Source organism: Myotis myotis, unplaced genomic scaffold (assembly GCF_014108235.1).
Source record: "Myotis myotis isolate mMyoMyo1 unplaced genomic scaffold, mMyoMyo1.p scaffold_m19_p_16, whole genome shotgun sequence".
Lineage (NCBI taxonomy): Eukaryota > Metazoa > Chordata > Mammalia > Chiroptera > Vespertilionidae > Myotis > Myotis myotis.
In genome coordinates, this window is record NW_023416320.1 from 2753261 (window position 1) to 2769901 (window position 16641).

Consider the following 16641-nt stretch of genomic DNA (forward strand, 5'->3'; position numbering starts at 1 on the left):
TCTGGAGGGTCCTGTGTGGCTGCAGCTGTAGCTGGTCCTTCCCGAGCCGGGAGGAGGGAGGCAGAGCCTGTCCGTCCGGGTCTGAGCTGCAGGAGCACAGAGACCCGCTCCGGGGTGACTCAGCAGGGCTCGGGGTGACTCAGTGGGTGGGGCGCAGCTGGAGAGGGCACCGGATGAGGAGAGGAGGGCTCACCCTGGGCAGTGCCAGGTCCTCAGCTGGGCCGCACGCAAACCCCGTGCAGGGCTCACGCTCCCGTCTCCGCGTGGGGATGGTCCCTATCCCTCTCCCAATCCTCAGAGGCCAGGCTCAGGGCAGGGACAAGCCCCACGGGACACCCTCGCTGGGCCCCGCCTGGGCTGGAGTTCCGGCTCCTTGACAGGTCGCTGGCTGCTGGGCCTCTGTGGCCGCCTCTGAAAGACAGAGATAAAACCCAGCACCAGCGGCGATTGTCCTGGGCCCCGGCGGTGTGACCAGAACAATGGCTGGCAGAGAGAGAGGCTCCGTGAGGCATCTGTCCTTCCGGTGGCAGATGATGGATTAACCCTGCTCAGCAGGGCCGCCTCAGAGGCAGGGACGGTTTGAACCTCCATTGTCCAGATGAGGGAGGGGACATCCCTAAGGGCACCCACCCCTGGCTGCAGCTGGCCCCCCTCCAGCTCTGCCTGCCTCTCCTTCCCTCTCAGCCCACGTGCCTTCCTGGCTCCTTCCCCGGGGCAGCTTCTCCTCTCCTGGAGTTTGGGGCTGCTCTCCTCTCAGCTCTGGCAGCCCTCTCTCCGTGTGTCCTTGGAAGTCTCTTCCCCTTTCTGATCTCAGCCTCCACATCTGTCAATCAAGTGGGGCAGAAAGGGTGGGTGGGGTGTTCGTGGGCACCCCGTGCTCAAGGGAAGAGGGAAACCACTGGAAGAAGTTCATAAGGAAACCCGACATTCAGGGCACTCGCGACGTGCCAGGCACCTCAATGCTTCCCCTGCACGGACTCGGGTCGGACGCGGGTCCTTGGCGCAGCGCAGCGAGGCCGGTGCCACGCTTACGGAAGAAGAAACGAAATGGAGGCCACGTCTCGGGTGGCCTCACGAGGCGGGGGAGGCAAACACAGCAGATAAGAAGCCGAGTGCAGGACGTCCAGGTCAGCCGAAACCCGAGATCGGAGAACCCAGCCCCGCGGGAAGACGGGGGAGACTCATCGTGCTGCACCTCGCTTTTCTCTGAAGGTGTCTGCCAAGACATAAGGTGCTTGGATCCGGAGCCTAAGAACCAAGCCAAACGCAGCCGCCGCGAGGCTCAAAGACTAGACGGAGCTTTTGGCCATCTCCCAGGGCGGCAGGGGAGATAAGAGGGAGAGATCACAGCGGGCAAGGAAGAGGCACCTTGGTAGGCATCCCAGCCATGCGCTGAGAAGGGCTCTGAGAAGGGCTGGGCCTTCTCAGTGAGCACAAACCCGAAATACCCGGTCATCCCCAGGGACTAAGGTGCAGGCCCAATCATCCTGACCATCACGGGGACCAAGGTCATGTGCCCCTGCTCCCCCTGCCCGCCAGGCGGAAACGGCTTCCTCCCGGAATAAGGACCGCCGCAGCCAGAGCCTCTGCATGTTTGCCCTACACCGTGTCCGCATGTACCACGCCAAGGCCAGACCACATGGCCAAAGAGAGAAAACAGACGGTAGAAACAGACCCACAAGTTACTCCAATGTCACAGGCATAGACGCAGACTTTAAAATAACCTGTGGTAGTTAATTGCAGGAAGATAGATGACAAGATGGGGAATTTCACCGGAAAACTACCACTTAGACAAAAAGTACTCAGGTGGACATGCTAGACCTGAAAGACCCAAGAACTGACATGGATGTAATATGCGATTCAAATGCACCCGACACAGCAGAAGAGGATGCATGCGGCAGTACCTACCTCAAGAAGTTGGAAAGACAACAGTTTTCAAACCCAAAAAGAAACGTCGAGAGAGCAGATAACAGAGAGAGCAGGGATTGGTGGAATAGAAGGGTTCGCCATGGCGACGTCGAGACCCAGGAGGAGGCAGAGGGGCGGGTCAGAGTGCGGGCTCGGCCTCCAGCTCCCTGTGTGATCTTGCACAGGCCACTGGCCGTCTCTGGATCTCAGGTTGCCATTTCAGGGGAAGGGGCATGAGTACCCGCTTGGCCCAGCTGACGTGAGGATGACAGGGCGGGCAGCGGTGACAGCCCTGTATTACAAGTGCTAACGTTACCGCCGGTCGGCAGTGTTCACTCGGTCATTTCACCGGCACCCGTGGAGCTGGGAGGGCGACTGTAGGTTTTCCAAGTACAGTGGGGCCTTGACTTACGAGTGTCCCGACTAACGAGTTTTTTGAGATACCAGCTGTCTCTTGGCCGATTTTTTGCATTGAGTTGATAGAGTAATTTGAGTTAACGAGCTCCTTAACGAGCTCGGTCTCGGGAATGAATTAAACTCGTAAGTCAAGGCCCCACTGTATTTGAAACAATTCCCTCTTTTTTAAAATATATACATATATATGTATATTTACATATGTGTGTGTGTGTGTGTTTATTGATTTCAGAAAGACGAAGGGAGAGGGAGAGATAGAAACACCAATGATGAGAGAGGATCATTGATCCACTGCCTCTTGCACACCCCCCACTGGGGATGGAGCCCACAACCTGGGCATGTGCCCTGACCGGGAATCGAACCGTGACCTCCTGGTTGAGGGGCGGACACTCAGCCACTGACACAGTTCTCCTAGTGGCAGCTCATTGCCGCCCTCTCTCTGTCACCACTGATCGCTGCTGCAGCCGGGACAGGGAGCCCCCCCCCCCCCTTTGTTTGGGGAGGCGTGGCTCACTTGGCAGCAGAGAACTTGGCCCTGGAGTCTTGGCCCAGGTTCCATGCCAGGGAGCCAGGGCTGGCGCTCCCCGCGTGTGGCGGGCTGCCCCGCTTAATAGAGAACAGGGAAGTCACGCACGCCTCCTTTCTTCCCTGGGGCCCGGGGCGGGGTGCAGGGGCGTTCTTGCTTTTCCACTGTAGTTCCTTCCAGGGCTTTCAAAAGCGCTAATTGTTACCAGCCCAGGCGCCTCTGCTGGTGGGTGGGAGCCCAGTGGGCACCCCGGCCTGGGAGATGGTGCCACTGGGTCGTGCCGGATGGAGGGAGGGGGGTGTCGCCGTGCTCCTCCAAGCCCCCCCTCCCTCGCCCCGATTCTGCAGCTCAGCCTCACCCTCCGTCTCCTTCCGCCCCAGTGTCCGCTGCGAGCATCTGTATCTCACGGCAGCCAGGAGGCGGGGAACCGGCCCGTCATCCCGTCTCATTCCCTCAGCGTGCTCACAGGCATCTGTTTAAGTGAACTCGTCTCAGCCCTCGGTGTTGGGACACAGGGTCCTGCTCATCACCACGGCCTAAGCAGGGAGACCCTGTCACCCACTGCTCAGCTCAGCCCTGCAGTGGGCTCCGTCCCTCAGAGAAAGCCTGGTCTCGGGAATGGCTTCCCTCCCCCCAAATACACACCTGCTCCCCCTCCCCCACCGGCCAGGCCCACCAGCCTCCTTCCTCCCAAAGGCCTGGGCCTCCCAGGTGCTCAGGGAACTCCCACCTTAGAATCATTTATGCTGGATCTCAACCTCCTAACCCGGGGCCCAGCCCAGCTCGGGGCCCAGCACGTGCGCTGTGAGTGGCTGCTTGATTGACAGCCCGAGAGTGAGCAGAATCTCTCTTATCAGCCCCTTTTCCAGGTAAAGGAATGGCCCAGAGAGGCTAGGTAGCTTCTTCACAGTCACACAGCACCCAGGCAGAGTCCTCGGGCGTAGTCCGTGCTTTCTCGCTCAGATCTCTGAATTGCCAGCCCTTGCCTTTCCCTCATTCACGTCTGCATTCCTCGATGGCACAGTGTGCCAGGGGACAGGGCCACCGAGAGTGAGGCCGAGTTCCTGTCCTCCTGGAGCCCCCCGCCGGGAGGAAGGAGGCAGATGCGGAAACAGAGCAGGCCGAACGGAGCCAGGACTCTGCGGACGCCAGGACTGGGCAGGCCTCCCCTGGGCGTCAGCGCCAGCTCGGGCCTGAAGAATGAGTGGGACCTGAGCAGGGTCGGGTGGCTGTTCTGGACAGCGGGGACGGCCTGGGCCGGAGCCCAGAGGCAGGAGCAAGTGTGGGCTGAGGCTCCGTTGTGTTGCTTCAAGTTGCAAGTAATCTGCTTTACACAATAAAGGGGATTTATTGTCTCATGTCCCTGAAAGGTCAGAGCGTAGGGTGGGCTGCAGGTGCGGCTGGATCAGGGATTTAATGCCTCCTGTCTGGTCCTGCCCAGCCATCCCTCCTGCGAGGAACCCACACAATGACCAGCATGACCCTGACTTCCTCGTCCCAGCCTCACGCAGACCAGAGCAAAAGGAAGCCCTGTCTTCCCTTCCTGCAAAAGTCAGGCGTTTCCCTCTGATTGGATGGGATTAGGGCACTTTCTCATCCCTGGACCAGCTCCTATGGTAAAGAGGGGTGGGTGTCCCCTGCTGGCCAGGTGAAAGCAGAGAGAGCCGGTCTTGGAAGGTTAATCTGGCTCAAGTGGACAGATTAACTGCTGCTTTTTATTTTTTTTAATATATTTTTTATTGATTTCAGAGAGGAAGGGAGAGGGAGAGAGGGATAGAAACATCAATGATGAGAGAGAATCATTGACTGGCCGCCTCCTGCACGCCCCCTACTGGGGATCGAGCCTGCAACCCGGGCATGTGCCCTTGATCGGAACTGAACCTGGGACCCTTCAGTCCTCAGGCCGACGCTCTATCCATTGAGCTACACCAGCCAGGATGTCATAACAAGGTAATAGAATTTCATCCTGTTTTTCTTCCTCCTTCTCTGGGCAGATGACAGACAACCCTCTGTGCCTGCGTCAAACCCACTGCCTGCAGCCACAACTCTGATGGCCGTGTGGTCAGACTGAGCTCTGACTGGGCACCGGCACACACATCCTCCCCGGAGGACAGCGACAAAGAGGCCTCCTGGTCCCCCACCGTGACCCTGCCTTCCCGGTCCTCCCCCCGGCGGGACCCGACGCCGTCACAGAGATTCATCGCCCCTCCACCCCTTTGGCTGGGAAAGGCGATTGCTGGTCTTACGTTCGATTAACGCTTCGTGGAGAGACATCATCGGCTGTTCGAGGATCGCGGATGAGGCGGGCTCCTTTATTTTCTGCCAGAGACAGATTTGCTGCAAGAAGAGCCATCCCACCCCCCGAGCGACCCCCTTCGCCTTCGCGTGTCCCAGGGTGATGTCCGGTGCCCGAGGGTGACCGCCAGGCGGAAGTGAAGTTGGCCAGAGCGAGCCTTGAGAGCCCCCCGCCCTCCCCCACCTCGGACCTCCACGCCTCGCCCTGTGCATGAGCCTCCATCTCTGGGATTTGCCTCCAAGTCCCTCCTGAGTGGGGCGTGATTTCCTGCAGCTCATCGCTGGGGACCCTCGTGCGGAAAGCAGCCATGGTGACCCTGAGGAGAAGGACCCTCAAAGTGCTCACCCTCCTCGTCCTCTTCATCTTCCTCACCTCCTTCCTCCTGAGCTACTCACACACCACGGCCACCACCGCCTGGCTCCCCAAGCAGCTGGTCCTGGAGCTCTCGGAGCGCTTCCGGAAGCTGGTGGCCTTCTCGCGCCGGCCCTGCACCTGCGCCCGCTGCGTCGGCGAGCAGGGGGTCTCGGCCTGGTTCGACGAGAGGTTCAACCGGTCCATGCAGCCGCTGCTGACCGCGAAGAACGCGTTCTTGGACGAAGACACCTACTCATGGTGGCTGGTGAGTGCACCGGCCGAGTTGTGGGGTGAGGAAGGGGCCCCTGCACCTGAGTACACACCTCTAGGGCCCTGCCAGGTGCTTTGCAGGAATCACAATATTGGCCATTCATTCATTCATTCATTCACTCAAAAACTACTGCCCTAGCCGGTTTGGCTTAGTGGATAGAGCGTCGGCGTGTGGACTGAAGGGTTCCGGGTTCGATTCTGGGCAAGGGCACGCAGCTGGGTTGCAGGCTCAATCCCCGGCCCTAGTGCAGAGGCCACCAATCAATGTGTCTCTCTCACATCGATGTTTCTCTCTCTGTCTCTCCCCCTTCTTTCCACTCTCTCTAAAAATCAACAGAAAAATATCCTCAGGTGAGGATTGAAACACACACAAAACCTACTTGTTGAGGACATGCTGTATATAAATGAGAACAGTGGGTTCTCTGTGGGCACTGTGGTCCCGAACACTTCGAAATGCTGGGGCACACAGGGGCCCCTCCCGGTGGGGATCTCCGAGGGAGTTCCTCCAGGGGAGCTTGGCTGCAGCCACTCCCCCCGGGGTTTTCAGGGAGTGAGCCCCAGGCAGCAGCGGCATCCCCGGGGCCTGGGAGCCTGTCAGACTGGCAGGATGTGGGCCCAGCCCTGCCCGGCCGCGTCAGGATGGTCACGGTCGCCAGGTCTCAGGTGGTTGCCTGTAGAGGAGCTTGGAGGAGCTTGGAGCTGCCCCAGGAGGTCTGAGCAGAAGCAGGTGCTTAATTCTGGATGATGGCTTCCCTCTGATGGTTATGAACTAATATTCATCCTCTGGGCCATTTATCCGTGCACATCTCAGTGGCATTGCATACATCACAGTGTCATGTGACCATCACCCTTCTGCACCCAGCACTTTTCCAGCACCCTCTTACACTCTGTACCCAACTCCCCTCCCCCAGCCCCAGCCCCCTAGACCCTGGCAGCCCCCGTTCCACTCTCTGCCTATGAATGTGACTCCGTGGAGCCTCACGTAGTGGGAGGGACCCGCGGAATTTGTCCTCTGTCTCGGCATCTTTTCAGGGTCCACTCATGCTGTAGCGTGTATCCAAACGTCCCTTTTTTATGGCTGAGTGATATTCCATTGTATGCATACTCCACATTTTATCTTATTTTTTATTTTTTAAAGTATATTTTTATTGATTTCAGAGAGAGGAAGGGAGAGGAAGAGAGAGATAGAAACATCAATGATGACAGAGAATCATGGATGGGCTGCTTTCTGCACGCCCCGCACTGGGGATCCAGCCTGCAACCCGGGCAAGGAGTCGAACCATGACCTCCTGGTTCACAGGTTGACACTCAGCCACTGAGCCACAATGGCCGGGCTGCGTACTCCACATTTGCAAACCTATTCATCTGTCACTGGACATGGGGCAGGGCCCCGGCCCCCGCTCTGGCCCCCTCCCAGCCCCGGCCACCCCCACATCCCCGCCAGAGGCAGCACAGCCAGGCCCACCTGTCTCCTGTCCTGCGCCCACAGACGCTGCAGCGGGAGAAGCAGCCCCATGACCTGAATGACACCTTTAAGGAGCTGTTCCACGTGGTGCCTGGCAACGTGGACCCCCTGCTGGCGAAGAAGTCGGTGGGCTGCCGGCGCTGTGCCGTCGTGGGCAACTCGGGCAACCTGAGGGAGTCCTGGTACGGGCCTCACATCGACAGCCACGACTTCGTGCTGAGGTGAGCGGCCGGGCCCTCGCCCAGGCGCACCTGTGCACCCCCAGGTCCCCCTTGTGCACCCCAGACCCCCGGGGCTGAAGGCGGCACCTGGGCTCCGGGCCCGGAGGTCAAGGTCCCAGCCTGGTGTGCCCAGACCTACCTGGGCACCTCAGGCTCCTCGAGGCACCCTCGGGGCCTCAGTTTCCCCATCTGCGCTGCAGGATGGAGACAGACGCAGGTGCCTCTCTGGATGCAGGGGCGGGAGCTTGGCGCCGAGAGCCCTGGGGAGATGGCAGGATTCACTTACAGAGTCTCGTTTGATCCGTAAAATGCATCCCGTTTTGCAGCCTGTATGCTTTTCATGTAAAATCTCTTTTCCTGTCACTGAACAGATGTTCCAGGAAGATGCCCCACGTCTCTCTGGGTTTCTTGTAACCTCCATGCCCTCAGCCCAGAGCGAGAAACAACAGCAGCGAGGGGGGGCGGGGGAGGGGCTGGTGATCCCCAGGTGCCTTCTAGAATCTTCTGTCCCTGTGATCTCTGGCTGTATGTCCTTAGACCACTCACCTGGCCTCTCGGAGCCTCAGCGTACACCTGGTTCAGTGGGGCCGTCCGTGGTGAGGGCGACAGTCAGGTTCAGGGTCCGACAGACCGGAGTCCGGGGCTGCCTGTGGTGGCTCTGTGTCCTGGGCCCCGTCCTCTGTGCTCAGATTTCTTGGCCCATAAAATACCCGCTGGACACGGCCGTCACTGCAGTGTCACCAGGGGCGTCCCTGGGCCAGGGGAGGGGCTCGCGCTCACTAGTAGCAGGTGGTCAGTGGCGTGGATGCGGGGGACTGAGATCCCCAAAGAGGAAAACCCCACAGATCCCCGAGCCGTGTGCTCGCTGTCCCCACTTCACAGAGGAGGAGGCCGCGGAGTTGAGCGCTGGCCCGAGGTCCCAGCGGGCCCCCGGGATCTGGGACTGTGTGAGCCATGCGTGTTCTCTCCCTTCTCCTCCAGGATGAACAAGGCCCCCACCATGGGGTTCGAGGCCGACGTGGGGAGCAAGACCACCCACCATTTCGTGTACCCTGAGAGCTTCCGGGAGCTGGCGGAGAACGTCAGCATGGTGCTGGTCCCCTTCAAGACCCTGGACCTGGAGTGGGTGGTCAGCGCCACCACCACGGGCACCATCTCCCAGTAGGTCCCCCCGGGGCGTCGGGTGGAGGGCCCCTTGCCTGACCCCTCGCTGCTCCTCTTCACCATGTGGGTGCCTCCTGGCCGCCCACCGTGCTGTTCCCTGCACCACAGCCTGGCTCATGCTGTTCCCTGCAGTACGTCCCTTCACACACTTTTTCTTGGGATGCACCCGCCCCACAGCCCACAGGCCACCTCTGACTCTCCGCTCTCCCGGCCCCTCACCTCCCATCGCTCTAACACCCCCCAGACTTCCACCTTTTCCTCCTCTTGACCCCCAAGTGGACCACACGCTGTGCTTCCCCAAACCTGGCAACTCCTGGGGAAGGGGCCGCTGGAAAGGGCCCAGCGCATCTTAGCTCCGACCCCTCACCTCCGAGTGCTCCTCGTGGTGACAGCCACCTGCCTCCAAACCATAAATGGCACTGGATGGGGTGGGGCGCAGCTGGGAGGAGGGGTGCCGAGCATGTCGGCTGGGATGTGAGTCATCCTTCGTGTCCGCACATCTTCCTGACACCACACGCACGGGCACGTGGTGTCTGACCAAAGCGTCACAGTTGTCGTGATCATGCCTCCCTTCCGCCAGGGAGGGCCCCTGTGAGGCTGGCCAGGCAACATGCTCGGGGCGGGACTCTGGCCAGAGCCAGGCTCGCGCCTGTCCCCTTCCCAAGTCCCTTCTGTTCCCGAAGAGAAGTGGTTTCCGTGTCCAGGTGGCCAGCCTGTGTGAGGCCCAGTGTGGACGGTGCAGGATGGGCGGGGGCGGGGGGGATGCTGTGCTCTCAGGAGGAGGGAGGGAGGGAGGCGCTCGGGCAGGGGAATTCCTTACACCTGGTCCCTGGGTTCCCCAGTGTAAGCTGCGCCAGAGTCAGATCCAAAGTGAAGCCAGGAGCCTTCATCTTGGAGGCTCCTAGACCCTCCGGATGAAAAGGAGGCAGTGTGGGCCTCTTCGGCCGGCACCCCTGCCGAGGGGTAGGTGCTCTGGCCTCCATGGCTCCTTCAGGCTGTGTGTGTGTGTGGTGGGGGGCTTGGAGCAAGTCCCCTTAACCTTTCTGGGGGAAGGTCCATAACATAGCAGAAGGTCCTTGAATGAGCCAAGATCGCCCTCTGGTGTCTGTAAGGGACCACTGCAGGGCTGTGGCAGGGGCCGGTGGCTGGGGGCCCCTGTGAAAGCGTATACCTGCTCAGCCTGGCCCTGCTTCCCTCTCCAGTCACCCCGCTCCCCAGCTGCCAGTAGACAGGCCGGCCCCTCCCACATTGACCCTCTGCTCTTTCTCCCCAGCACCTACGTTCCTGTCCCCTCGAAGATCAAAGTGAGGAAGGATCAGGTGAGTGGCGGCTCAGGCTCACCTGTGATGCTCTGGTGGCAAGTGGTGGAGAGGGCACCCTCCCCTCCTCTGCCAACATCTGAGAGCCCTGGGCGCTGGACCGATGGAGTCCCTGCTGGAGGGACTGACCCTGGGACCCCAGGCCAGTAGCATCGCCTGGGAGACTCACAGATGCACCCTCTCAACACCCCCCCACACTCCAGACCTACCTGGGATTGTAGAAGGCCTCCAGGGGTGCCAAAGGGGCTGCAGTTTGAGAACTACTGTGTGAGCTTCTCAAAGCCAGACCTCACCTGTGTCTAGACCTCACCCGTGTCTTCATCGTTTCCTGGTGTGAGGGTCGGCCAAAACCTGGGCAGAAGGCAGAAGGATGAAGGCAGGGCAGTGGCCACCACCCTGATCCTTTGCCACATGCTCTTATTTAAATACTAGTGCCCTAGTGCATGGATTTGTGCACATTGAAAGGAAATAGAAGGTGGCCGGCAGGGTGGGACTGGGCGAGATGGGCCGGACATGATGCCCTGGAGCCAACCTCCAGAGGTCCCTCCCCAGCCCGCCGCACCTGAGGCGGCTCTGTGGCTCAAAGGGTGTCTGCAAAGTGAGTGGGGTCCCTCTGGCAGGTGAGGTCCCTCGGCCTGGCCTGCAGGGATCAGGCCGAAACCAGCTTTCCGCCATTCCCCAAGGGGTCCCGGATTGCGAGATGGCAGTTCTTGGGTGACACACCCCGGAATCGGCTCGCTCCTCTCTGGTTCCGGGATCCGTCACCAGAGAACTGCTGCTGCCAAGTCACTGCAGCTCCACCGCTCCTGCATTGAGCATCTGCCCCCTGGTGGTCAGTGCACATCATAGCTACTGGTCGGACAGTTGCTTAGCCTTTTATATATATATATATATATATATATATATAGATATTTTTATTGATTTCAGAGAGTTAGGGAGAGGGAGAGAGACAGAAAAATAAGTGATGAAAGAGAATCACTCGTCAGCTGTCTTCTGCACTTCCCACACTGGGGATCAAGCCCACAGCCCTGGCATGTGCCCTAACCAGGAACTGAACCCTGACCTCCTAGTTCATAGGTCGACATTCAACTACTGAGCCATGCCGGCCAGGCCTGCATGCTCTTATTTAAATGGGGAGATTGGGGTCAGAGAGGTCAGGCAACTTGCCTGGGGACCCACAGCTGGTTTGGGGTCATGCAGAACTGGGATCCTCCCCTGCCTGCAGCACCCGCCTGCGTGGGGGGTGGTATTGCTGCGGGGGAGGAGCCACTTGTGAATCCCATGGCAGGGAGGGCCTCCCAGGGAGGCAGTGGCTCAACGCCAGGCTGTGAGCTGAAGGGGTCACCCGAGGCGAGCATAGGCCCCCCTCCAGACCTCTCGGGGTGGGGGGCAGTGTTGCATTTGGCTGCACACACCTACCCTCTGCTGCCTGGCAAGTCCCCTCACTGTCCTCAAAGCTGCCGTGAGTAGTGGCACCAAGGCCTTGCCTGACACCAGGATGCCCCCAGCTCGGCCACCGCTGGCTGTGTGGCCTTGAGCACGTCGCTAAGCCTCTCTGAGCCTCGATTCCCTCATCTGTATCAGGGGAAGGGGGAAAGCTAGCGCATAAGGTCCTTTTAGGGACTGGGGACCATTTGGGCCCAGACCAGGGAGACGGGTGGCTCCGTGCATGAGTTTTCCTGCAGCCGCACCATCTCGCTCAGCCCCGGCCTCGTGTAATTGTGAGAGTCACCTGCTCAGCCAGCCTTCTCCCCCTGCCCCAGGGCTTCCCTGCCTTTCTCGCTGTATCTCTCTGCCTGGTCCCAGAGTTCTTCCCCCGCATCTTCTGTCACTTCCCAAGTGAGGCCCCTGTTGGTCTTTTCCCACTACAATGCAGACCCCCTGGGTGCCGGGGCCTTGTTCCCATCATGTCTGTCCCTGTGCCACAGGCGTGTGGCCCCTAGAGGCTGTGTGTCCTTCTCCAGCCGTCTCTCTGAGGGCCGTGTGCTCCCCCCACAGATCCTGATCTACCACCCGGCCTTCATCAAGTACGTCTTGGACAGCTGGCTGCAGGGCCACGGGCGCTACCCGTCCACCGGCATCCTCTCGGTCATCTTCTCCCTGCATGTCTGTGACGAGGTACGCCCCTCTCCCGGGATCCCCGCTGACCAAGCCAGGCACCAGGGTCCCTCATTCACTGTTCCCGAGAAGCCATGCGAGCATCTGTGGTCGGGCTGTCCTTGATCCTGACCCCAGCCCCTGTGAGAGCATCTGTGGTTGGCTGACCTTGATCCTGACCCTAGCCCCCAGGGGCCTGGCAGGCCTCTCTCAGGGGTGCTTTAAGGAGGAGCAGTGGTTTCCAAGAATCTTCCCAGGAGCACGTTCTGGCTCATTCTGTGTGAGCTCCCCAGGCAGAGCCAGGACCCATGGGTGGAAGCGCCGATTTGGGGGCGAAACAAAGGAGCCGTTGGCATAGGAGGCCTGTGTAAGCTGCTGCTCCCACCTGGGAGCTAGACCCCAGCTCTCGGGCCACACCCGCCCACTCCCGCCAGAACCTCTGAGTGGGAGCCAGGCACCAGGGCTTCCAAGGTCCCGGATTGACTGCCAGAGAGCCTGGGGAGTGTGTCCCGCCCCCTGGAGCTCCTTCGACATCCGCCAGGTGGCGCCGGGTTTCTGTCCGTGACCTAGGCCAGGGGTGGGGACATTCGGCCCACAGGCTGTATAAGGCCCAAGAAATCATTGGTCTGGCCCTGCCCAGGCATTCACGGTGAGTTAATGAAATGTTTGGCCAAACAGAGCAGGCTGATTTTTAAGTTGATGATTCTGTATGGCCCACGAATGACGTTACAAACATCCAAAGGGCCCTTGGCAGGAAAAAGGTTGCCCACCCCTGGTCGAGGCTGTTCCCTGCCTCCCGGGGCAGAGGAGCAGGAGGGGCCACAGGAGAAGGGCTCAGTAAACACTGGCCACGGGTAATGGCCCACCGCTGGCCAGGGAGGGCTCCTGGCAGATGGACATCGCCTGAGGGAGGAAAAGACCCCCTGCCTCACCGTGAATGTCACTCTTGGCCCCATTTTCCAGATGAGGAGAGTGAGGCTCAGAGAAGGGATGCAACATTTGCAGGGTCCTCCAGCGGGTGGCAGGGCTGGGGGGTGGGGCAGCCTGGTCCCCACTCTGCTCCCTGCTCCTCTTCCCTGGCTCCCCCATCCTTGGAGAAGAGGTTGTACTGCCCCAGAGGTGAGACCCCCTCCCTCAGGACCACCCACGTGCAGTCGCCTCCCCCTGAGCCTTCTCACATGAACTTGACTTTTACTCAACACCGCGCCCCCGGGGTCCCGGGAACCTAGAGAAGGCTTTCTGCGCTCCTGGGGAAGGGCGTGCACAGATGCCCGGATGCCTGCAGCTTCCTGTCCTGTAGGCTCTACCTGCCGCCCGCCGTCCAGCCCTGACCTCTGCTTGGCCCCCACAGGTGGACCTGTACGGCTTCGGGGCGGACAGCAGAGGGAACTGGCACCATTATTGGGAAAACAACCCGTCGGCGGGGGCTTTCCGCAAGACTGGGGTGCACGACGGAGACTTTGAGTCCAACGTGACCACCACCTTGGCATCCATCCACAAAATCCGGATATTCAAGGGGAGATGACGCTGTGAAGGGTCACGGACGGCCACCTCAGCGCAGCCTCCTCGCCGGAGCTGTTCCTTCCGTTCCGGGGGCTCCCAGGGCCAGCCTCTCGCACCCCAACATTTGACAGCATCTACTCAGCGATGTCACCGGGCTGCAGAGCAAGTCTGAGAGCCGGCGTGGGTGGGGCGACCCTCGCGTCTCTCCCCGGCCGGGACGTGGGGGACATCCATTCTCCGAATATGGCCGGGAAGATGGGGGAGGAGGGGGAGATGCTGAAGACCCCCCTGTTTTAAAAGAAAGGACATTTCCCAGGGAGGACGGGCAGAGACTGCTTTGCTGGGGGGCCCAGGCTGACACCAGACTCTGATTCTCGCTGGATGTTTCCGAGTGGGGGCGGCTCCGGACAGCCATGCGGGCCGTGTCGGCACAGGGGCCGGGTGTCACCTTCCTCGCACGTGGCAACCCCCACTCCCCTCTGTTCCCCGAACTCGTTCTGGTGGCAGGAGAGGCTCCCCCCGAAGGTCTTCACGCTCGGGCAGGCGTTTCCGAGTCCAGCAGCCAGACGTCTTCTCCCCAAGACCATGTTCCCGCGAGGACCCCTCTCGGTGGTTAAAATGATGGCCCGAGGGCAGGTCTGACCTCTTCTATGTGCCTTTGTATTCCGGGAGAAATGCATGCCCTGGCCTACGTGAGGCCAGCACCCCGACTCGGGGAAGGAGACCCTCCGCCGCCCCCTCGCTCTCAGCTGGGGACTCTTCCAGGTTCCTGAGCCGGCCCCGCGGTGGCGCAGGGCTCAGGTGGCACCCGGGCCTCCCAGAGGCACACCAGCCCTGGCCCGTCTCTCACGTTCACAGACTGTCAGACTCCGTGCCTGTAACCGTCCAAGCCCCGGGAGGGTCTCCACCAGCCAGCGTCTTCCCCAAGGGCCACGCTCGGGCCGGTCCTGCTGGCCACCTGCATGGGGTCCCGGGGGGGTGGGGGCATCCTGGGAGCGTGGCCATCAGAGCGGGGCAGTCATACCTCATTCGCGCATTCTTCCTTCCTTGTCACCCTCCTGATTATTTATTGATTGGTTGTGGTTGTTGTTGCGTTCAGCTGACCTCATGTGCATTTTCTGGCTCTTGCTGGTCTGGGTTCTAACTCACTTTCTCCTGCTTCACCCGGCCGCTGCGGGGTGGGCGGCTTCCGGCAAGCTCTGTGGGTGTTCGGGGTGCCTAGGGTTTGGGGCTCGCTGGTGGGCAAGTCCTGGGGTGTCAGGTCGGTGGTTGTGCAGAATGTCCTGTACCTCCTTCTCTCCCAGCCCAACTTCCTTGCGAATTTGGGTTCATCCTCTGGCTGGGCCTCGCCCAAATCCAGGGGCACCTCCTTGGGGCGGGCGAGGCGTGGGGTCCAGGCCTAGGAGGACCGCGGCCATTGGCTCTATTACTGACGTGTCATCAGGAAAACCGTTTTTCCCGTAGAGAGCATTTCCCCAAAGGCCCGCTGCTCCTGTTGGCCTGTGAGGGACTTCGGGCTCGCAAGCCAGGGGACCTGCTCTCCTGGCCGCAGTTTCTCCCTCTGCACATGGGGAGGAAGGAACTGTGGGAGCTCAGGGGCCACAGATGGTGTCAGGCACCTGCTAAGAAAGAGTCCCCGGGAATCTCACGCCACGGCTTCTCCTGAGTCTGTACATGCGAGCACTTTCCTGGGGAGGTTCCGCCGCGTTGACCACAGCCTCAGAGATGCAGGATCCAGAAAGCCTTTAAACACCCCGCACACCTGTTCCAGCTCGAGCGTCCTCCCAAACGCAAGTGGTAAAGGCTCGGAAATCGCTGTGAGGCCGCATCATCACGGGCTGGAGGTCACGGCCACCCTCGATGGGAGACGGGGGGACCTCAGCCAGCGTCTGGCGGCCGGCCGACCCAGCCCAGGGACAGGCCTGAAGGAAGGTGGTCACTGGGTGGAGCAGTGGGCGGCTCCCGCGCGCTCTCCTCTCCTGCGAGCTGAGGTGTCCAGGCGTGTCAGTCAGATAGCAGCTGCTGCGTTGGGCTTGGCTAAGTCAGAGCCGGTCCTCATAAGGAGGCCATGTCCCCCAGCAAACTGCTGAGCCTGAAGCCGGAGAGGCCGCGGCAGGTGAGGGGCAGAGAGCTCAGCAGCACCCCAGTCTTCAGGTCCCCCAGGGGGCCCTGCGCAGGAGCCGCCTGCAGCCAAACTGACACCCGCGGATACACCTCCCTGCTGGGCCTGGTCAGGGACCCCGCCCGCGGCATAGACCTCATGTCCCGTCACGCCGCTAAGTCACGTCAAGGCCAAAGTTTCCCGAGCACTTTTTTTCTCTCTTTTTGGCAATCTCGTTTGGTTGGTTGGTGGTGGTTTAAAAGTTGCTTTTTCTCCCCCTCCCCCCCCCCCAATCACCCAGCCTTGCTCTGGCGTTTCACAGCCGAGCGTTGACCTGGATGCGTTTTGAGTGAAGTGAGCGGGTCGTCGTCCTCAGCCTCCGCTGCGTCTTATTTATTGTTGGACCTTTGCAATGATCTGAATCACAGTGAATTAAAAAAGAGCTATTTTATTATCGTTTGGGGGTGTGTTGCTTTTCTAGGAGGGCCGGCCCTCCCGCTGCCCTTCACAGTTCCACTCGGCAGGTATTTCAGTCCTAAAAAGGTGAAGGACCGGGGATCCCCCCACCTCTCTGAACCTCAGCGGTCTCATCCGGGAAATGGGGCCGCAGTGCCGGCTGTCCGAGGGGGTGGGGTCAGGAGGGAAAGCCTGCCTGGAGGCCCCGGGAGCGCTGAGTGTTCGCCGAGGAGGCCTGGCGGGGGTTGAAGCTGACAGATTGCGAGGGGCCCCTTCTGTGGAGCCGGGCGCCTTTGCTCAGCCACCCCAGGTGCAGGGAGGGAAGAGGCAGGCAGGGAGGAGATGAAGAGCCTAGAAGGGGACAGGCTGAAGGGAGGGAGCACGAGGCAACGGAAGCTGGTGGGGGCAGAGGGAGGACAGGTGGGAGCTGGTTGCTGGGGGACAGCAGAACTGGAGACCAGTCCTGTGGATGTCGGGACAAAGGACATTCACAGAAGCCTCTCAGAGCTGGGAAACTGGGGGCACAAGGTGTCTGAATGTGTGGCCT

General features: G+C 60.6%; 1 protein-coding gene across 4 annotated transcripts in view; it reads left to right on the plus strand.

The window, feature by feature from the left end:
* The window catches only part of ST3GAL1 (ST3 beta-galactoside alpha-2,3-sialyltransferase 1), a 52836-nt gene extending 36742 nt beyond the window's left edge, over positions 1 to 16094 (plus strand). For all 4 annotated transcript variants that reach the window (XM_036337608.1, XM_036337607.1, XM_036337610.1 and 1 more), the window contains 6 exons: positions 4843 to 5763; positions 7258 to 7454; positions 8436 to 8615; positions 9892 to 9937; positions 11936 to 12055; positions 13386 to 16094. In XM_036337608.1, coding sequence (XP_036193501.1) covers positions 5452 to 5763; positions 7258 to 7454; positions 8436 to 8615; positions 9892 to 9937; positions 11936 to 12055; positions 13386 to 13559 — 1029 coding nt within the window. In that variant the 5' untranslated portion in view covers positions 4843 to 5451 and the 3' untranslated portion in view covers positions 13560 to 16094. The remainder of the gene's footprint in view (positions 1 to 4842; positions 5764 to 7257; positions 7455 to 8435; positions 8616 to 9891; positions 9938 to 11935; positions 12056 to 13385) is intronic.
* Positions 16095 to 16641: the final 547 nt, after the last annotated feature.